We start from the raw sequence: 23,167 nt of genomic DNA, 5'->3' as shown, positions 1-23,167 counted from the left end.
TTGTGTCTTGTATCTTGACAACATGGAGTATATGAGGAAGCTAATGTATGTACAGTAGTATATACAGTGGTATACTTATGAATACACTATGGTAGTAAACCAGACCAGCCGGTGGTTTTTATTTATTATTTTACTCTTATTTAAAAATAAGAATAGGTATGGATATTTATATATAGATAAATGTATAGTGTTATTGTACAATGCTATCATATACAGATGGTATACGATTATCATATATTAATTGATGGTATGCAGGAACCATGTGCCTAAACGTAATGTTTCATCACTTACCTTTATAATCTATTTTCTATGTTATTACTTTCCTTTGTAGGTTGCATTCTCTTCTAAACATGTGTGATGTTGCAATGCGATCTAATAAAGTTATCTCACCTAGTTCTGAAGGATAATATACACTGCGAATGCGATATGTATTTTTACAACCCATGGGGGGGGGGGGGGGGGGGGGGGATCAACAAGTAGTTTGTGGTTCTTGAAACGTAATTCACTACAATGACACACATTGATCTTTGAACTGTTACCACAGTTAAGAAGGGCGTACTGTACAAGTAAAACTGTACATTGGAATATTGACAAAGCCATACTTGGTCATTTACTGTACATTGGAGGGGGTTGTGTTAGGACATTTACAGGGGCCAGTTTCGAATTGCAGTCTCCCGTAGGTGTTCTTTGAGAGTGGTTTTGAAAGTGGGTAGTGATTCACATTCCTTTACAGCTGTGGGTAGGGCGTTCCACATTGATGTGGCATAATTGCGAAACGTGTTTAGTCCCTTGTTTGAGCCGAATCTGGGTTTAACATGATTTGTGGAGCTCCCTCTGGTGTTGTGATCGTGGTATTCACTGACCTTTGGGAAGTATTTTGACATGTACATGGGTACCTTGGGTACCTTGACTTTGTGTTGTTGATGTTTTTCAGGTCCGGGTCAACCATGAAAAGTGTGAAGGTCGTGGTGGTGGGGGCAGGTGTGGTGGGTTTCTCCACCGCGGTCTGCATCGCGGAGGCGCTGCCTTTCTGCCGCGTCACTCTCGTGTCCGACAGGTTCAGCCCAGACACCACGAGCGACGGGGCCGCGGGCATCCTGTTCGCGTCACAGTTCCCAGGTATGCAGAATATCGTAATTGTTTCATTCTTATTTTTTTGATTTTTTTTAGCTACTACAGTATTGAGTATTACAGTTTTTTTTCCCTTATATAAAGTAATATATAACCTCACCCAGTATAAAAATCTTTGGCAGTGGTGCAGAACCCTATTCGTCTGACAGAGGTAGCTTCTTTTTTTTGTTGAAATTTCTTTTCCCCCAGTGGGCGATGGCCACTAGAACAATTCTTTGGTACACATCAGGTAACTTAGAATGAGAAAGAAAAACACAAAAACAAAAACAAAATAAAACGAAGACCCCAAAACAAAAAAACATCACATAGGGTCGAACATAAGACAGAACAAAAAACAATAATACAACATATCAGACAGGCTAGCGGCTGTTCCTGGTAGCTTCAGGTTGACTTTACAAGTGACTTAGAATTCACCCTCATTGTCGGAATCCTCTCCCGCCTCCTCCAGGCAGGTGCGAGCCATAGCGGTTGCGATCGCCATCCTCGTCTGAGTCTATCCCCAGTAGGAGAGCACACTCCTTTGATAGTGTAATATAAGCCCAGATTCTTCCAAGACGACTACAGTAGTTAGAAAGCTGTCCTATGTTTTTTCTATGTTTTTCAAGGTCCAATGATCTCACCCTGCAATCTGTTAATACAATTTTCAATCAATCAATCAATCAATCAATCAGGGATGCTAGGGACATGGAAAAGCCATGGAGACGCGAATTGTCCCTACCAAAACAATGCTGTGAAAACTGTAGTGTTAGTATTATAATTCACAGCATCGCGATCTTGCAAAAAACACAGCCTTCTTATCTTTTACGGAAGTGTAGGTTGACAGCTGCATCAAGAACCAACCAGCAAGCTGTCCTAGTATCTGCAATATCCAATCGACAACCTGGACTGAAATAGTTTTTCTTTTGCTACGGTTTTTTTGGACCCTACATTTGCAGCGAGTGCACACGAAGGCCACATGCATCATCTGATGCTCTTTGTAGCTAAAAAAAAAAAAGTGCAAAACAAATGTCTGCTCACATAATGTTGTCACATATTATGTCCCTGTGTAACGGATGGTACCGCGAAGCCCAGTCACGAAGCACTTCGGTCGTGAGTTGAGAAGTGGCTGAGGCGCGGTACCAGGAAGTAAAACTCACTCCCCTGAGGCATCCAGACTGAGAGCGCTTAGAGAGGAATTCCTTTCTTGGCACAGTGGTCTGTGATGTCGCCCGCGGTGCGGACGCCCGGGGTTCGACTCCCACTCAAGGCATGGTCGAAGTATAGTGGCAGGTTCAGTGTTGAATCCCTACATAATAAACAAAGCTCAAATCAAACTCACGCCCCTGGATGTGACTGTATGATTGCCTCTTTTCAGACATCCCAGTGGAGCGTCAGAGGCGGTGGTTCAGGGACTCCTTTGACCACTTTTTGCCCATCGCTCAGTCGCAGGAGTCTCCCGAGGCCGGTGTGCTGCTGAGCTCAGGGTAACAAGCACCGACATCCCACCGTGGTGCAACAGAGGTCCGCCGTTGTAGTATAACGTTGTTAAAGTTCTGATACCTGATCATCACCCCTCAACCCTCCTCACGACACCTCCGCTCCGGGCCGCGTGAACACTTTGGGCAACGCAGTTGTACTTCCGCGTTTCTCTGATTGGCCGAGCGCCTTCCGCATTTCTCTGATTGGCCGAGCGCTAAGCTCCAGGAGAGAGGCTGAAAACCTGCAGTTGTTGCTCGACTGATGGGAGCCGAATCCCGGATCAGATTTTTCTGATGAATACCCCCAAAACATGGAGGTCCCGAACGCAATTTATACAAATGGAAGTATTGATTGCGCCGTAACGAATCATTAAAAAAAGATACCGTTAACTGGAATATGTTGTGCCTTTACACATATGTTGGATTATGTAATTGTAATTGTAATTGGTCATGACAAACAAATAAAAAAAATTGCGATTTACCCGGTGGCTACAACAACACACAGTGACTACATGTTGATGCATCAGAAAAATCTGATCCGGGATTCGGCTCCCATCAGTCGGACAAGAACTGCGGGTTTTCAGCCTCTCTCCTCTCTCCTGGAGCTTAGCGCTCGGCCAATCAGAGAAACGCGGAAGGCGCTCGGCCAATCAGAGAAACGCGGAAGTACAACTGCGTTGCCCAAAGTGTTCACGCCTCCGGGCCGGGCAAACCTCCTCCAGCGCCCGAAGACCAAACTCCGCACCATGGGAGATCGGGCTTTCTACTCCTCCGCTAGCCAGCCTGTGGAAGGCTCTCCCTGGTCATCTGAGAGCACCACAGGGCGTGGATGCTTTTAAAAAGGGCCTCAGATAGAGGCTTTAATCTAGTTTTAGCCCCATACATTTAGTTTTTTACTCTTTTACTAGTTTTAGCCATTCTTATTTTATGTTCTTTTGCACTCTTACTAGTTTTAGCCCTTCACATTTCATGTTCTTTTTACTCTTTTACTAGTTTTTTTTAGCCCTACTTATTTTATGTTCTTCTACACTGTAGCGCCTTGAGATTTGTTCCACAAATATAAAGCACCCCTACAAATTGAATATATTATTATTATAATAAAGTTGACAGACCAAAGCTTTGTCAAAATATCATTATAATAATAATAATAATTAGGGATTCACCGATATGGATACCTGGGCTTTGAGTATCGGGGTCCCAGTCCACTACCTTTAATGAACAGTATAGACTTGGACCGTCATTTTGGAGTCATCAAATATTGAGATATAATAAATGCTTCTCCATTAGAGAGTTAACGTGTCAGAAATTCAGCAAATCAAGTCACTTTGCTTTGATTTCTGTTTCTAGGTATAAAACTTTAGTATTGGGGGAAATTCTCAGATACCGATGTTGTTCTAATTTAGCCTGGTATCGGACCGATATCCAATACCAGTTTTGCTATCGGTGCATCCTAGTAATAATCCCTCTGCCAAGACTCGCCATAAATTCATAACATCAAAGTTACAGATTGTAGGGCCAATTTGCCTATCTAAGCCAGAGATACGTCTTTAACGCGCTCACACCACTTTGACTTGGGCTGTCTTGTTACTCACTGTTTGATGTTGTTGCATCTTGAGGGATTCGAACCGGTTGCTTTTATGGAAGGAGTTGTGTAAAAGTTTCAAATAATAAGGGGGCAAACAACGAAACAATAACCGGCTCCAGACTTGAACTAAAAGGTTTAAAAACAAATTCAAATAAACTCAAAGGATTCTAAACAAAGTCTTTCTTTCGATCTGCGCTGTGTGTGTGTGTGTGTGTGTGTGTGTGTGTGTGTGTGTGTGGAGAGAGAGCGAGCGGTTGAAAATCTATTCATCTTCTGGCGTGCTTCTACACACAGCTGGGCCCTAATTAATAGAGGACCATGGTGCCATTTTTCGAGGCGACCAATGGGGGCGCCATTTAGTCAAAACTATTAAATCAAATTAAATGGCTCCTACACAGATTTATCTCCTTCTAGGTGGCAGCTCTTCAAGGAGGTTCCTGCTGATCCGAAGCCCTTCTGGTCAGACTTTGTTCTGGGCTTTCGGTTCATGACGGACCGAGAGCTGAAGCGGTTTCCGCATCACAAGTTTGGCCAGGCCTTCACCACCATCAAGTGTGAATGTGCCGCTTACCTGCCCTGGCTGGAGAGAAGGTTAGATACCAATCCTGTCATCATCCCCTTTCAGGGAAGATGTAACGTTAGTCTCTAGTGATGTTAGGGTCAATTTGATTTAAATTGTTACAAGGAGTGTGGTTTTCTTCAAATTTTTTAACTTTTTTTTGCCATGAGACGATTCTTATGTTACACTATGAAGTCCTTCACAAGAAACCCTCCATCTTTAGTAATTGTAAATTATATTGAAGTTATAATTATATATATTGCATTGAAAGATAATTAAATTGAACCCTTATCTTTATGCATATGAATACTGTTGAATAAGGGTATCTGCCGGTTTCAACACGTTTAATTTAAGACTTTTTAATACCACTTAGAGCAAAACTTTATACCAATACTAGCAAAAAAAGCAACACATAGCGACACTGAACTGGCGGCTATTAAAATGATTGCACGTTCCATACAAGCTCTCGCCAGTCGCACCAAGCTCCTGGTAGCCCCGCAAAAACATTTCATATATTCAATATATCATCACATCGGGCTGCCCCCCCCCCCCCCAAAAAACCTGTGCAAATTAAATGTAAAACCTTTTAATACCTTTTAAGGCCTCAAATTGAGAATTATGAATTTAATACTTACAGTAAGACTTTTTAATACCCTGCAGATACCCTGTGAATATCCTCTCTCATAACCTCTTCATACACAAACTCTTTACAAGAAGGGCCAGAGCCGACTCTACTTCCTCAGAAGGCTGAGATCCTTCAATGTCTGTACAAGGATGTTGAGGATGTTCTATGAGTCGGTGGTGGCGGGCGCCTTCTTGTACGCTGTGACCTGCTGGGGCAGCGGACTGAGAGCAGGGGACACAAACAGGCTGGATATGCTGGTCAGGAAGGCCAGTAGCGTGGCTGGGGTGGAGCTGGACTCCCTAGCGAGGGTGGCGGAGAGGAGGAGCCTTGCTAAGCTCCAGGCCATCAGGGAAGCTTCTATACTTTAGGCAAGTGGCTTGTCCTTCCGCGTTCCCGTTTTGCGCTCTGATTGGCCACGCACGTTTCTGGTCATGTGACATGTGCGGCGGCAATCGTAGGATGGCAAGTTTTTGGACGGTTAAGCTTAGGCACGCTTTCGAAGTTGGTTAAGGTTAGAGTTTGTCTTAGAGCATGGCGATAGAACGGCAGGTAGTTTGCAGGCTGTTCGACGCGGAAATGGGCAAAGACACAGCTCGTCACGCTATTGGGCGCACATGTCACATGACCAGAAACGTGCGTGGCCAATCAGAGCGCAAAACGGGAACGCGGAAGGACAAGCCACTTGCCTAAAGCATAGACGCATCAGGGAAAACCCCTCCCACCCACTACACACAGACTTGGCTGACAGGAGGAGCATGTTCAGTGCTAGGCTCACACTACCTAAATGCAGCACTGAATGGCACAGGAAGTCCTTCATTCCAACAGCCATCAGACTATAAGCATCACTGTGCCTCACTGCATCACTGAGCACAGAGTGACAGTTACCATCTTCCTGGACTCTTACTTTTTAAACAGCACTGTGCAGTATTACACCTACTGTAGACTTCAGTATATTTTTACTGTATTTATTTACTGTATATTTTATTCCATTTTTATTCTATTCTTAGGCTATTTGATTGTTTTGTTATTCTTATTCGTGACCTGTTCTGTCTAAATGTTTAATGTTGAGCGATTTTCAGTGTGAAATTTCCCTCTGGATAATAAAAGTATTTCTATTCCATTCTATTCTATTCCCGTTTCTCATCCCTCGTTTCCCGCAGGTTCAGAAAAGCCGGAGGCGAGGTCGAACGGAGAAAAGTAGACAGCCTTCAGGAATTGAGCGAGAGCTACGAAATCATCGTCAACTGCTCCGGCCTGGGGGCCAGGACCCTGGCGGGGGACCCCGAGGTGTACCCGGTCAGGGGCCAGGTGCTCAAGATCCAGGCCCCCTGGCTCCAGCACTTCATCAGGGACGGCGACGGGAAGACCTACATCTACCCCGGGACTCACTGCGTCACCATCGGCGGCACCCGGCAGGAGCGCGACTGGAGGCTGGAGACGGACCCGCGGGACAGCGAGGGCATCCTGGAGCGCTGCGGCGAGCTGGAGCCGTCCGTGAGCAAGGCCGCCGTGCTCGGCGAGTGGGTGGGTCTGAGGCCCGGCAGGAAGAACCCGAGGTTAGAGAGGGAGGCGGTCGTGGCGCGCTGCGGCCGCGAGGTGCCCGTGGTCCACAACTACGGCCACGGGGGCTGGGGGGTCACTCTCAGCTGGGGCTGTGCCTTGGACGCGCTGGGGCTGGTCAGGCAGTGTCTCCATGAAATGCTCCCGCGGGCCAGGCTGTGATGAAAACGCTCTGTATTCTACTGGGTGGCTCAGGGAGGTAGAGCAGTCGTCTGGTAATCCGGAGGTTCCCGGTTCGATTCCCACTCCTCCAGCGTGTCGAAGTGTCCTTGAGCAAGACACCCCTAATTGCTCCTGATGAGCAGGTCGGCTCCTTGCGTGGTCGCCTCCGCCGTCGTGAATGTGTGAGTGAATGGGTCATATGTGAGGAACAAATTGTAAAGCGCTTTGGATAAAAGCTTTTATATAAATGCAGCCATTTACTGTGTGTTGTGCCAGTAACTCCTACCTTCTACTCAAGGGATTTGTTGGCACTGAAATTCAACTACGGTAATGTAGAGACAAAAAAAGCACAAAGGTACATGAAAGAGAGCATACATTTTGCAATTTATATACATAAAGGACCTTTTCTTTTATGAAAAAGGGACATACAGTATATCAAGAAATGTGATATTTAATATTTTATTTGCGACTGGAAATTACGAAATGTATGAAAATCAGCACGATTCAACGACATGGGTGTCCGTTAATGAGATTTAGTAATTGTCTTAAGTTAACACATTTCCTCCTTTCAAAAATGTTTTCACAATATGCCAATTACAGCTATTTTTCTTTCTATTTATTGCAGAGGAATTGATCACATTCGAATATTATCTCATCGATATGAAGTTCAGTAGTAGTCTACTGACTTGTATTGCTAAAGGAACACACCAAACACTCTTCTCCACAGTCAGACAAGAAGATATGATACCGATATCCTCTGTGTTCAGCAGAAAGCTATCCGGCTGCAAGCTAGCCTAGCTTAGCACAAATTCATGGAAGCGGATACGGATCAGCTAGCCTATAGCTGTTGGGCCAAAAACACCTCTCCCCCGAGTTTTAAGCTAGGCTAGCAGGTCCGTATCCGCTTTCATTAATTTGTGCTAAGCTCTTCTCTCGTTCCTTTAAATAAGCCAGTAAGGAAATGTCAGCATCTTTATATTCAAGAATAGCCAGCAACCTTCTATTTACAGTATATGTTACAACGTTATGGTCCATGTGAGACCTTCCTCTTCTTGCCTTGGTCTCGGTTTAGAGCAGCGGATCTGCTCTCACACGTTGTTGCCAAGGTGAGCTTGGGACCGTCATGGCCTTTGACACACCACGGTCAGACCTCTCATTGGGATCTGTAAGAAAAAAGAAAAGAATATTCAGATCCGTTACACGGATGAAAACTAAATCGAGTTTACCAGTGTAAATCCAACCTTCAGAGACAGATTAACCCTTTCACTACCACACTACTGACGGTTAACCCTTTCACTACCACACTACCACACGGTTAACCTTCTGTGGTGTGGTAGTGAAAGGGTTAACCCTTTGTTTGTAGTGTGGTAGTGAACGGGTTAAAGGCCCAATCTGGATTATATTTGACATCCATATACATTCTAAGAGAGGCTGATTTGTGGATGGAAGATATGCTACTTGGAACCTTCTTACCCCATCATAACTCAAATAATATGTCTCATATTACCAAAGTAAACTATCCAACTACAGCTCCAAAGTACAGAAAATACAGTTTAAAACTCATATTTATCTCTCGTCTACTCTGACTCACTCAAATGACCCCGAGCTTGTTCTGAGCTTAGAAGGTCTGCCTTTTTCTGTTGATGCTCCCGACTCCTGGCACATCCGTCAACGCACTTTAAAGATCAATACTCCCCCAACCTAATGCACAGATCAAAGCCACGATCATTAATCACTGTGTAGCAGTTTGTAACTGTTTTAGCTGACTTTCTTTGTTTTATCTGAATTTCTATCTTGTATTTTAGGTGATTTCCCCCGTTTTTAGCTGTTTTTATCTTGTTGTATAACTACTTTTAATCTTTTTCCTATTTATTTTAACTCGTCATCATTGCAAATCATCAGGACAGTCAGGACACCCGAAACCCGCCCAAATGTCTGCCGTCAACTAAAAACGCACTTCTACAATCAATATCTGAAATGAAGGGGAAAAAATATATATATATTAAATACTAACCTTTGTACTGTCTTCTACTATTATGCACTTTGCTACTAAATAATCTACCTTGCCTATATTACTACCCAATATGCTAATATGTCTATATTACTACCTACTATGCTAATTATGTCTTTACTACTATGCACTCAAGACTGTAGCACTCAAGTTCAACACTGTTTGACGAACAATCTTACTGACCCTTAGCTGCCAGAGTTGTACCCTTCCTGCTGACTTGTTGCACAGAACTTGTAAGTCAATTTGGATAAAAGCATCAGCTAAATGACTAAATGTAATTGTTAATGAGCCCTCAATGATTTCACGAGCATTAATAAAGGTTTGATGATGATGATTGATGGTCCTTGTATCAATGAGTCAGTAGTACACCAGATAATTAAAATATGTCTCCATTTTGTTGTTGTTGGGATTACCAATTTGTTGACATTTGGATCACGGATTGAGCCTTTAAATGAGACGAGGGTTGTGAATGGCTGTGTAACAACAAATGGCCACTCACTGCCAAGCGCTGCTGCTTGCGGAGCTGTCGGACCCGGACCAGGTCCAGGGCGGAGGCGGTCTTTTCTAAAGCCTGGTTCAGCTCGATAGAAAGCATCTCAACCAGAGACGGAGGGATCCCACAACGACCGTGCTGCGGAAAAGAAAGGGTGGAAAGTGAGATCAGGTTTACACAATATGATGATCTCTCGGCACTGTGTACACTCACTGGCGACTGGTTTCATGGGACTAGGTTTAAAGGGGAATGCCACCCATTTAGAAAATTCCTCTTTAAGCCCTAGCCATATTTTCAGATGATTCGCCTAAAAGTACATACCCGAGTAAATGGAAGATCCACTTGCATCTTTGACGGTGCATAACACCATGCTAATATTGACCAGACGTGAAGAATTGGGGCGCCCTCGCCTCGTGGCGCATACCATAGTGCCTCGCACACCTACGTGGCCGTCCCGGGTTCGCTTCCCGCTCCCGGGGGATAATTTGTTGCATGTCTTCCCCACTCTTCTCCCGTTCACCCTCTCCTCTGTCGGTCATGTATTTTAGCTTTTTTTATCCTCTTTTTCTCCGCCTGATTTTTAATTTTTTCTCCCCATCCCAATTATTTTAGTCGTTATGCCAATTTCCCCCCTCCCCTACCTGGTTGTTGTGCGCATGTTCCTCCTACTGGTCGGTACAAGGGAACCCTGAAGTCCACCACATGCTTCCTCCGACACATTTGGAGACAGCCAGTGGCTCTCTTTTCACCTGGCAGCGAGGACTCTCATTGGTGAAGCGTAACGCATGGGCGGTCACGCTGCCCTCACCATTTCCTGCCTTTCGCTGAGCAGGCGCCCATACCTGACCTGTAGGCATCGCTGTCCACAACGCCAGATTACCACCCACGACTTCCCTCCCCCTAACTCAGCCAAACGAGTTAGTATGACAACCGGCCCAAGCCGCAGGGCAATGCTGACTCCGGGAGTAGAGACCGCAGCCTCTTGCATTGGTGACGAGCGCAATCTCCGCTACGCCACCCGACCGTCACACACTCTGTCGGTCATGTCTGACCAGAAAAAGCCAGAAAAGCGCTAAAATAAATAATAAAAAGAAAAATTGCCACTGAGCTCATTTAGCACCTTCTTGAGATCAAGTGTACTAAAGATCTAAGCAAATTAATACAGGGCAGGTGATTTACAGGTTTTTTTGTAGATACAGTACTGAATTTTGCCATCCGGACACATGCAATTTGAAATATGAATATAGAATATCAGGCCTATAAATGGACCTTATTATGGTCAAGTCATACATCTATGGATCGGGCCAAATCTCCTCTTTCTAGGTGCCCATGACAGTGAATGAAATCTACTGTAAGTAAAGTTACTTTTGTATAATGTCCATAGCGCCGCCATTTTTCACCGGATTGCAATGCTTTTTGTTTTTTGGACGTTCACAGAAAGGTAAAGAAACAAGATACATTGTATTTTATGGCAATAAAGTTCAGGTTTGTTCAATCCGTGATATATATATAATATAGATATAATCACGAAAATCACGTCAATATAACTTTTTTCACGTCAGCCGACTGCAGCTTTGACAGAGGCTGGTGTTAGCTGGGTAGTGTAGTTTTAAGAAATTTCGATATCCATCGAAAGCCCTGGGTCTCTTCTTTCTTAGGACTACAACGATTTCATGACAGCGTCATTTCCTCACGTCTAAATCATCCGGTTTCCAATGTAATATGCAGAGATTTTTATAAGCTCATATTTAAAATCATTGGTAAACAAACGTAGTGCTGAAAATATACACTTTGACTGCTGTTTTGATAGAGTTAGGGTCTTCACTCTTGGCTACATTTGAAAAAGAAATGATATATTACTTAATATGGACTGTATTGATCTATTTATAACGTGAAATAAATCTCGGCCCGGTACCGATCGGGCTTAACTCATTGACCGCCGGGGGTTAGACGGGCCCCATTCTAGCACTGCCACGCTTTAAAAGATAGGAGTGCGTCACCTTGTTTGTATTATATTTGTTTGTACTATATTATAGCTTTGGATACAATACTATGGCCCATTTGACATCACCCATCTATCGTTCAATATGTGAATAATAATAAATGTTTCCATCCATACGTTCCTGTGTATACCGTGGTGAATATAAGTATAGTTAGTGTGGTCTGGGGTAATTCACGAAAGGCTGAGTAATAGCCTTATACGTCAATTCTACTATAAACACTGCCGTTTCTTGCCTGTACAGTACACGCTATTATTCCCATATCAAATCTATATCATAGGTATTATGTTTCATCATGAATGCATGAAAGGGGGGGGGGGGGGGGGGGGGTCGTTTTTTGATGCTTTATTTTATTTTTTTGTATTATGTTTTTGGTAGATTTTTATTTGTTTGTACTACCGGGCAGTCCGGTAGAGAGAGAGAGGGGAAGAACGGGTGACAGAGCGGGGGGAAGACATTCGGCAAAGGACACCGGGTCCGGGAATTTATCCCGGGTCGGCCGCTTCGCGACGCAGCGTGTTACTTGGGTGCCCGTTTTTTGATGCTTTGATCATCACCATCGGCATACGTTGTGGAGTAACGTGACACACACATGTTGCGATCGGGGTGAAGACATGGTTGGATCAATGCAGGATTGATATCATATAGCCCTTACCTTTACTAGGATGTACCCCAAAAAGAATATTCCAATTATCTGATCGCGAGTCCCAGTATTGGTGTCGATCGTGTCGCCAACATAATCCACCAGACCACCACACATCATGCATCGGGAGCATTTGACGCTTCTCAATCTGATCGTTATAACCACTCCATTCGCCCGACAAAGAAAAGTGAGCCCGGTGACATTTGACCGTTGCACAGGCCAAGATACAAGGTTTCAAAGGGTGCTCGATACCGCCGTCTAGCTGGATGTGGCCGGTATTGCACTTTGGCGATCTCAGACTCATTCCCTATGGTAATACCGAGGTCCTCGGATGAATAATGAATAAAAATATCGGAAAAACAATCAAATAACGTATATATACGTGGTTGGCGTTCAAAGGATGGCGCCCAATAACGTATATAAATGTTGTTGGCGGGGAATGAGTTATGGGGTTAAAGGAACACGCCAACCTTATGGGAAATGCGTTTACCCTCTTCTCCAGAGTCAGTCAAGAAGATAGATACCAATTTCCTCTCTCTGCGTTCAGTAGAAAGGTATCCGGCTGCAAGCTAGCCTAGCTTAGCACAAATGAATGGAAGCGGATACGGATCAGCTAGCCTAGCCGTTGGCCAAAAACGGCTCCTGGAGTTTTAAGCTAGGCTAGTGGTTCATATCCGCTTCCATTCATTCATGCTTGCAGCCAGATAGCTTTTTACTGAACGCACAGAGAGGAAATTGGTATCAATCTTCTTGTCTCTCTCTGGAGAAGATGGCAAGCTAATTTCCCCAAACGTTGGCGTGTTCCTTTAAGTCAATAGAACATGCACCACTCTCCCAAAACTAGAAACCCTTGAATTTGTGACGTCACCTGGATGTAATATGGTGCTGTGCAAAAGACAATGAATGAGACAACGAGACACATTCAATTTATGGACACATTCAATATTTGTGTGAACTCTTTACACCATAAATTAGGTTTAAATTCTAGTTCTTAAGTCAAAACTAGAATACCGGTAAAACCTGTTTGGCTGTTAAAACTCAACATATTTATGGCTCCAAAGAGCCGGTCCCAAAGCCCCCCTGGCTGTGACCCCGTCCTCTCAGATTTCAGGAGAGAGTGGAACATGTCGACAAGGATTGACTGAACTGTCCCGGGACACAGGAATACACCAACGTACTGTATGTGAATTCATGAAATGGGTGGCAATCCCCTTTAAAGTCTGAGGAATGTTCTCTAACTGGAGATCGCTATATATATATATACAGTTACACACACATGTACAGTGAAATGCTGTGACCCCCCCCCCCCCTGGACTGTGCATATCATTGTAGTAATAATGCAAAATAAAACAGTATAGCATGCCATGCATGTATAACATTCAAATATAAACCTCTTAAAAGTGGTGCAAATTGATTTGTGAATGAGATGGTTTATATGACATACCTAGTGCAAATGAAAGATCGTTAGATATAGATATAGATTGAGACGTATCTTATATACAGAGAAAATTCAGGTTAAACTTGTATACATATGTTGGTATACGATTATACTACCTTATGTGTATACTGTATACATCAGAGCATAATAGCATTTTATGATTTGATTGATTATATATTCGATTAGATTTAGATCATTAGATTATATATTGCATATATATTTTTTTTTTTATTATTATATATTAGATTAGATTTAGATTATTAGATTATATTGTATTTATTGTAGGGCAAATATAACTGAGAGGGCATACATATGCTCATCTGAGATCTCGCACCTTGTTGCCCATATGCGCATGTCCAGAGTTAATTATATTGTTAACACTGCCTTTTTATTACATTTTTATTTGTACTTCTCCACTGTACTATAATTCTGTGACCTGTACCATGTCTTCCACTACCTGTTCCTCCCCTCCCCCTGCTGCTATGATGCCTGAATTTCCCCAAGGGGATCAATAAAGGAATATCTTATCTCATCTCATCTGATACACTTAATCCTCTCCCAGAGTGCTGCTCAAGTATTGTATTCTTTTTATTGATCTTTTTTCCCCCTCCATTTTCCTCCGATTTTCTCCCATCCCAATGTTAGTCGTTATGCCAATTCCCAATCCCTTCCTGGTCGCTGCGCACTTACCCCCCACAGTCAGATCATCTGGGAGAGTGGAGGCTATCACGTGCTTCCTCCGACACACGTCCAGCCAATCAACCGCTTCTTTTCACCTGGCAGCGCGGATCCTCCCTGAGAGGGCGTAACGTGTGGAAGGATCACACTATCCCACTCAGGTCCTATCCGCGCTTAGCAGGCGCCCCGACCGAACTATAGGAGTCGCTGTTTACAACGACCCGGACCCACCCCGCCAGCTTCTCCCACCCTCTAATACAGCCAATTGTATTAGTGTGAACGGCCAGCCAAGCTGGTGACAACCCCGGAGCTGTGAGCTGGATTCGAACAGGCGAATCCAGCTCACAGCTTCGGGGTTGGTGACGAACGCAATCTCTGCTACGCCACCTAACCGCCCTTCAAGTATTGTATTCATTGTTTAATCTTTCTGTCATTCTTATCGAGGAGAATGTACTTCCATAAACCGAATGGACAGCTGCTGAATATTGGAAAGCGTTACCTTGTCAGAGAAGGGTTCTGCTGTAAGATCTATCCTCTGCAGTAGGAGTCTTTCCTCCAGAATTGCTTCCAGGGTCTCTGAGTTAATGGGCATTTTCTTCCCCGCTGTGAGCAGCATCCGGTGGCTGTCAGATGGGGCCGAGACAGCGGGGTCCTCCTCATCCTCCAACGTCACGGTGTCAGCGGAGGCCAGTGTGCGGGTAATGGGAAGTGCACTGTTCATCTCTAGCGGTAATAACTCTCCGCGTGGGTTCGACACGGAAGGCGCAGCAGCTCCCGGATGATTGGTCCATCTTGTGCCGAGGTGTGCGCATGGCAGCGATACCTCTGCCTGCTCGGGAAAGCTGATCGGCGCATCATCCCCCGCGTCCAAATCGCTCAGCAGCGCGACACTAAATGTGGCAGATGGTTGTTGTTGTTGTGAAGAAGAAGAAGAGTGTCTTGGAGTGTTCGATGTCTGCCGTTTGCACTCCTCTGTTTCTGCAGAGACGGCGGTCACCTCCCTCCAGCCCTTCCGGCCGCGAGGCTCTTGGCTCTGGACACCCTGCTCGCTGTGGAGGTCTCCCAGGGACAGGCCGTGTCTCAGCAGCCGGGATGCCTCGTCGACGACACCTCCCAGCTCCTCACAGCTCCGGCTCCTAGGTACGGTTCTGTGTGGAGGATGATGACCCTTCCCTGGGGGACTTAAGCTGGTCTCAGGGGGTCTTAGGGAGGGTAGTAGGAGACAGGGCAGGTGTCCTGGGATACTCGGGGGGAGGGCACGGACGGGGTACTCGGGGGACGGGAGGTGGCTGGACTCGAAGCCCGACGAGGACCTGCTCATGGCGGAAGACGTCCTTTTGTCCTTCCCTGAAACGAACAGTGTGTTTGTGCATAATGTGCATATTTCAACTCTCATGGCCGTTCATGAATGGCCGTTTGTCCTCCATGTTGGCGGAAACAAAGGTCGCTATGTGCAACAACACGATGGTTGCCAAGTGTCGTTATATGAGAATTATATCAACAACAAACAAAGAATTGTAAACAAGTCACCGTGGGACTGTAAATATCACGCCTTGCCAATGTTTTACCTCCTCTACCACGGCACAGAAATTAGGCATTTTATTTCCAAAGAGGTTACCAATTGGTTGGAAGCGATGTTGGAAGAAGGAGAACCACACACACCCATTCCAACATGCAAGGCCTCTATGGCAGTATGTGTGCATAACGTGCCACATCTCAACTTTTATTATTACAATTTAATTGAGTTTTGTTCCAAAACTAGAAAATCCACCATTTTAATGAACCCTTTCACTACTACACACTACAGAAGGTGAACCTATCATCACTACCACACTACAACAATCTGTAGTGTGGTAGTGAAAGGGTTAACCGTCTGCAGTGTGGTAGTGAAAGGGTTAACCGTCTGCAGTGTGGTAGTGAACGGGTTAACCGTCTGGCAGTGAAAGGGTTAACCGTCTGTACTAGTGTGGTTGTGAAAGGGTTAACCATTTGATGTGTGGCAGTGAAAGGGTTAACCTTCTGTATTGTCACAGTGAAAGGGTTAACCCTTTGGTAGTGTGGTAGTGAAAGGGTCAATTAAGACATCTGATCATACTAATGATTTCTGGCACGATAGCAATATATAGCTAAGATAATTAAGTGATTAAGACCAACAAAAGAGTATCACTTTAGAGGATATTGGATTTTTGAAATACTGAACAATGGGCATCAAGAAACAAACGGCTATTCCCAAATTAATATATATATTTTTTTATCTACTTTTTCTCCCATTTTCTATTTTTCTCCCATCCCAATTTCGTATTGTCCAATTCTACCCTCCCCTGTCTCGAACGCTGTTAGGCCATGCCTCCCACAAGCCGGCTGCAATGTGGACCAAGCCTTGCATCACGTGTCCCCTCCGGTACACAAGGAGGCAGCCGTCGCATCTTTTCACCTGCACAGCGCGATCTCTCAGCGGCGAGGGTCTGCGTGGGAGGGACACGCCGCCCCCGTCGCTTCCTGATTCTGCTGCGCAGGCCCACCAACCGACCTGTAGGAGTCGCTGTCCACAACGTCCAATCCCCACCCACCAGCTTCCCACCCCTAACACTGCCAATGTGTGTTAGTATGAACGACCAGCCAAGCTGGTAGCAATGCCGACAGCTGGGCTCGAACCCAGCATCTCCTGCACTAGTGGCGAGCGCCTTGCCCACTGCGCCGCTTAGCTGCCCCCAAATTAATATCTTAACATTTGTGAATAGAACCCCTCCTACATTGTTATTCATTTCTAAACCATAGTATAACCATTTTATAACAAATGTTTCAACCAATTTATAACAAATGTTTCAACCAATTTATAACAAATGTGAAGAGATGTGTGAAAGAGAGAAAGAGAGAGTGAGAAAGAAAGAAAGATAGAAAGAGTGAGAAAGAAAGAAAGAAAGAGAGAAGAGAGAGATCAGCTCAAATGCATGAATGGCCATTAAAATACGAATGAGAATGAATGAGGTGGAAGGTGAAATAAGCAAGCGGGACAGCGTGGTGAAGCGTTGAGCGGTTTATTCCCGGTGCTCGATCACGACGACAGCGGCAACACTTCAGAACCGTAGAGAAACGGCAGCAGCATCTACGCCTGCGTCACTTCCCCCAGAAGTGTCGGGGTTAATCCAGACTGTCACCTCGAGTCACCGTGCGTATACCGTATATCTTCAGTGATCGATTGTATCAGAGCAAGATTTTTATTTTATTATTCTTTTTCTCCTCCTCCGTAATGCATCTCTTATGAATGCATTTTACAATTATACAAAAGTGTCTTCACCATTATTTCAACAAGTATAATTATACCATTTAGTAAATATTTTTTTTTTAGTATTGTTCTGCACGCCGGCAGTTTTCAGGCACATCATAAAATATTGTGCAACATTATATGATACTGAACTAGAAAAATATACACACAAAAAAGAACAGCAGAATCTTGAGAGAAATATACAATAGTGTGTAAAATAGGCTACTCCGACATCATGCTCTCTCCACAAGGGCGTTTGACATTCACAAGAGCCTTCTATTAAACAGTAACCACAAGTCTTTTGTATTTTTGACATCTTTAAGACTTAAACCAAAGCAAATAACCACAAGAAGAATGATATAGTTATCAATAAAGCAAGCATTCACAGTAAAGTATGTACTGTAATTACTGGGAAGTGTGTGCGTGTGTGTGTGTTTCTTATTTTTCTTTTGTTTTAATTAAACTCTTTATCTTTTGTCACGCCTCGGTTCAACAGTCAACCACTTTCAGCAAACGCAAAAAGAAAAACCACCACGCGCTTCACAACGGCAGATCTATTTGAGAGTAGACCTACAAGCAGCTCTACATATAAATTATACGAGGTTTCCCGGAAAGGTCCACCGAGGTCACTTCTCTGGGTTCAACTTGTAACGGTCACAAATGTGCCTACTGTATTTTTAGTGTTATTATTTAGTTGCAGTGCCATGTTTTGGTCACTAAGTGGCGCTCCTTGTTTGTACTTGATGTAGCAACAGGTTTCATTTAACTTGAGCCAGTGACTCACTTCACGTCCCGTCTGCCTGAATACTTTGGGCAGCCGAAGAGTGTTTCCGCGTCTCTGATTGGCCAGGTCATTTCTGGTCATGTGACATGTACACCCAATCGTGGGACCGCAAGTTTCTACAATGGTTAAGCTTAGGCGCTCGTTCGAAGTTGGTTAAGGTTAGAGTTTGTCTTAGAGCATGGCGATAGAACGCCTGCCCTGATTCCGACGGTTAAGCTTAGGCACTCTTTCGAAGTTGGTTATGGTTAGAGTTTGTCTTAGAGCATGGCGATAGAACGCCAGGTAGTTTGCAGGCTGTTAGACCCGGAAATAGGCGCAGAACTTGCGGTCCCACGATTGGCGCACATGTCACATGACCTGGCCAATCAGAGCGCAAAACTCGAACGCGGAAGCACTCTTCGGCTGCCCAAAGTATTCACGCGTCCCGTCTACCTGCCGTCCGGCACAACGTTAACTTGTCTTCTCTTAACGACGTGGCTCGGGTCTGTAAATCTATATGTTGATCTACATGTATGTTGAGAGAATATAGAGCCGTATAACCAGGCATCGTATGGTCATAACTAAGCCTAACGGTATGTTTTGATAATGAATGGGTGTGTGTGCGCGAAATCCCAACAGTCTGAGTAGCTCTTTGCTAAGCTAAGCTATCCTGGTGTAATTGTTTAATGCTAACGAGTTAACGTCACACAGCCAGATGCGTTACAAACTCTCTCGGGTCGTACGGGTCGAACCAGTGTGATTAGAACTTTGAGAACAATGGCTAGCGGTCATCGAAGACTTACAGTTGTAGAATTCGGAGGAAACTCGCACACACTCAAAATGGTTAAAGGCCCCATGAAATCAAAATCGATGTTTATGTGTGTTTTTTTTTTGTCTTGCATTGATTGTCACTTATACGCCAGTATCTGTCCCAACAATGACAAAAAAGTAGTTTTGTAGGTATTTTTAACGGTATTTTAGAGTTTGTCATTTCCTGGAAAACTATTTTCTTTTCTTTTTTACGAGTCATCCTGCAGACATTTACGGCACATTGTAACTAAGCTAGCACTCAACTTCTTTAACTAAATTGAACAAATGTTCAATGTTAGCTTGCTAGCTAATGTTACTAATAGTTGCATAACATTGCTAACGTATACATTGCTAACATTAGCTTGCTAGCAAATGGGTCGACTGTAATGCACATTCAGCGCTATTGGCTACCGTAAACGCCAATCAATATCCACGACCCAAGTCCTTCCCTAGCTTCCTGTTTTTACAGGAAACGCATAAATACATGGAATCAAAGAGCATTCTGCTAGCCGTTTCATGGGGACTTTAAGAGTGTGTGCGAGCGAAGCTTTCCCTCGTCTCTCGAAGTAGGCGGCGAGGGGAGAGAGAACCTCATTTCAGTCTCTCTGCGGTCTCTCTCTCTCTCTCTCTCTCTCTCTCTCTCCTCATTTCAACTTCGTAAGTGCATAGGTCATACTGGCAAAGAAAGGCAATGGCATTATCAGAACTTCTCGCATGAACACAGAGGCAAAATGGGGGTGAATGTGAGAGAGTCGTCCTTGTGATCCAGTGTTGCGGAAAAACAGAATAAAAGTGAGACTGAAAAAAAAAAGATGTCAGGAAAAAAAGTCTTGTAGATAAAATGAGCGACGAGCAAAGTCTTTCCGAAGAGCATGAAAAAAAAAAATGAAAAAAAAACAGAGTTCGGTTTGGAATGCTCAAGCATGAAGAAGTGAAGACCACGGCAGTCTTCCTAGTGAAGAGGAGGATGATGAAGAGGCGAGGGGAGGAGAAGAAGAAGAGGAGGAGGAGGAGGAGGAGGAGGAGAGGGGTCACAGGCGGGTCAGGCTGTCGTTACCATTCTCCAGGTTCTCGTTGCTCTCGTAGCAGCCGGAGTCTCGCGGGGAGTCCCCCAGGAGCCCCGGCCTGTCCAGGAGCAGCTTCTCCTGGGAGCCTCCAGACTGGCCGCTCCGCTCCGGGTCACTGCTGCCTGCGAGGCCACAACCAGACCAACAGGGGGGCGTTATTATTCTCTTAATAATAGTTATATATATATTTTTTTTTAACAATAGTTATAACTTTGTAATAATAGTTATTCATATTTTCTAATAATAGTTATTTCTTTTTTAATAATAGTTATTATTTTTTGCAGATTCCATATTCATGAGCAAAAATGGTCCGGAACCAAGTCAACTTTCCTGCACTTTATTAATGAATTTAAACAATATAACACTGATCTGATGTTAAAAAACAAAAAAGCTATTAAGACCTTTGAGAAGTTTTATTGTCGGTGTATTTTCCTCCTCAGTACAGTCGTACAGGACAACACACTGTTCTCTACAGTCATACAGGACAACACACTGTTCTCTACAGTCATACAGGACAACACACTGTTCTCTACAGTCGTACAGGACAACACACTGTTCTCTACAGTCATACAGGACAACACACTGTTCTCTACAGTCGTACAGGACAACACACTGTTCTCTACAGTCGTACAGGACAACACACTGTTCTCTACAGTCGTACAGGACAACACACTGTTCTCTACAGTCATACAGGACAACACACTGTTCTCTACAGTCATACAGGACAACACACTGTTCTCTACAGTCATACAGTACAACACACTGTTCTCTACAGTCGTACAGGACAACACACTGTTCTCTACAGTCGTACAGGACAACACACTGTTCTCTACAGTCGTACAGTACAACACACTGTTCTCTACAGTCATACAGTACAACACACTGTTCTCTACAGTCATACAGGACAACACACTGTTCTCTACAGTCGTACAGGACAACACACTGTTCTCTACAGTCGTACAGGACAACACACTGTTCTCTACAGTCATACAGGACAACACACTGTTCTCTCTACAGTCATACAGGACAACACACTGTTCTCTACAGTCATACAGTACAACACACTGTTCTCTACAGTCGTACAGGACAACACACTGTTCTCTACAGTCGTACAGGACAACACACTGTTCTCTACAGTCGTACAGGACAACACACTGTTCTCTACAGTCATACAGGACAACACACTGTTCTCTACAGTCATACAGTACAACACACTGTTCTCTACAGTCGTACAGGACAACACACTGTTCTCTACAGTCGTACAGGACAACACACTGTTCTCTACAGTCGTACAGTACAACACACTGTTCTCTACAGTCATACAGTACAACACACTGTTCTCTACAGTCATACAGGACAACACACTGTTCTCTCTACAGTCATACAGGACAACACACTGTTCTCTACAGTCGTACAGGACAACACACTGTTCTCTACAGTCGTACAGGACAACACTGTTCTCTACAGTCATACAGTACAACACACTGTTCTCTACAGTCGTACAGGACAACACACTGTTCTCTACAGTCGTACAGGACAACACACTGTTCTCTACAGTCGTACAGTACAACACACTGTTCTCTACAGTCATACAGGACAACACACTGTTCTCTACAGTCATACAGGACAACACACTGTTCTCTACAGTCGTACAGGACAACACACTGTTCTCTACAGTCATACAGGACAACACACTGTTCTCTACAGTCATACAGGACAACACACTGTTCTCTACAGTCGTACAGTACAACACACTGTTCTCTACAGTCATACAGGACAACACACTGTTCTCTACAGTCATACAGGACAACACACTGTTCTCTCTACAGTCATACAGGACAACACACTGTTCTCTACAGTCGTACAGGACAACACACTGTTCTCTACAGTCGTACAGGACAACACACTGTTCTCTACAGTCGTACAGGACAACACACTGTTCTCTCTACAGTCATACAGGACAACACACTGTTCTCTACAGTCATACAGGACAACACACTGTTCTCTACAGTCATACAGGACAACACACTGTTCTCTACAGTCGTACAGTACAACACACTGTTCTCTACAGTCATACAGGACAACACACTGTTCTCTACAGTCGTACAGGACAACACACTGTTCTCTACAGTCGTACAGTACAACACACTGTTCTCTACAGTCGTACAGGACAACACACTGTTCTCTACAGTCATACAGGACAACACACTGTTCTCTACAGTCGTACAGGACAACACACTGTTCTCTACAGTCATACAGGACAACACACTGTTCTCTACAGTCGTACAGGACAACACACTGTTCTCTACAGTCGTACAGGACAACACACTGTTCTCTACAGTCGTACAGGACAACACAATGTTCTCTACAGTCATACACGACAACACACTGTTCTCTACAGTCATACAGGACAACACACTGTTCTCTACAGTCATACAGGACAACACACTGTTCTCTACAGTCGTACAGTACAACACACTGTTCTCTACAGTCGTACAGGACAACGCACTGTTCTCTACAGTCGTACAGGACAACACACTGTTCTCTACAGTCGTACAGGACAACACACTGTTCTCTACAGTCATACAGGACAACACACTGTTCTCTACAGTCATACAGGACAACACACTGTTCTCTACAGTCGTACAGGACAACACACTGTTATCTACAGTCATACAGGACAACACACTGTTCTCTACAGTCGTACAGGACAACACACTGTTCTCTACAGTCATACAGGACAACACAGTGTTCTCTACAGTCGTACAGGACAACACACTGTTCTCTACAGTCATACAGGACAACACACTGTTCTCTACAGTCGTACAGGACAACACACTGTTCTCTACAGTCATACAGGACAACACACTGTTCTCTACAGTCATACAGGACAACACACTGTTCTCTACAGTCGTACAGT

At 44.3% G+C, this 23,167-nt stretch overlaps 2 protein-coding genes across 2 annotated transcripts in view; one reads left to right on the top strand and one right to left on the bottom strand.

Annotated features, from left to right (window-relative positions):
* Positions 1-947: 947 nt before the first annotated feature.
* ddo (D-aspartate oxidase) lies at positions 948-7,079 on the top strand (the record flags this gene model as incomplete). The annotated part of the gene is made up of 4 exons (XM_084309568.1): positions 948-1,119; positions 2,486-2,594; positions 4,588-4,764; positions 6,518-7,079. The coding sequence occupies 4 exons, from the start codon at positions 948-950 to the stop codon at positions 7,077-7,079; spliced, it is 1,020 nt and encodes a 339-aa protein (XP_084165694.1).
* A 450-nt stretch (positions 7,080-7,529) lies between these two features.
* sash1b (SAM and SH3 domain containing 1b) overlaps positions 7,530-23,167 on the bottom strand; it is a 40,122-nt gene continuing 24,484 nt past the window's right edge. The window contains exons 14-17 of the mRNA XM_084310473.1: positions 20,238-20,369; positions 14,842-15,689; positions 9,590-9,721; positions 7,530-8,242 (exon numbers count right to left, since the gene is read on the bottom strand). Coding sequence (XP_084166599.1) covers positions 8,201-8,242; positions 9,590-9,721; positions 14,842-15,689; positions 20,238-20,369 — 1,154 coding nt within the window. The 3' untranslated portion in view covers positions 7,530-8,200. The remainder of the gene's footprint in view (positions 8,243-9,589; positions 9,722-14,841; positions 15,690-20,237; positions 20,370-23,167) is intronic.

This window comes from Notolepis coatsorum (assembly GCF_963971535.1).
Source record: "Notolepis coatsorum genome assembly, chromosome: 3".
NCBI lineage: Eukaryota > Metazoa > Chordata > Actinopteri > Aulopiformes > Paralepididae > Notolepis > Notolepis coatsorum.
This window is presented reverse-complemented; position numbering and strand designations above follow the sequence as displayed.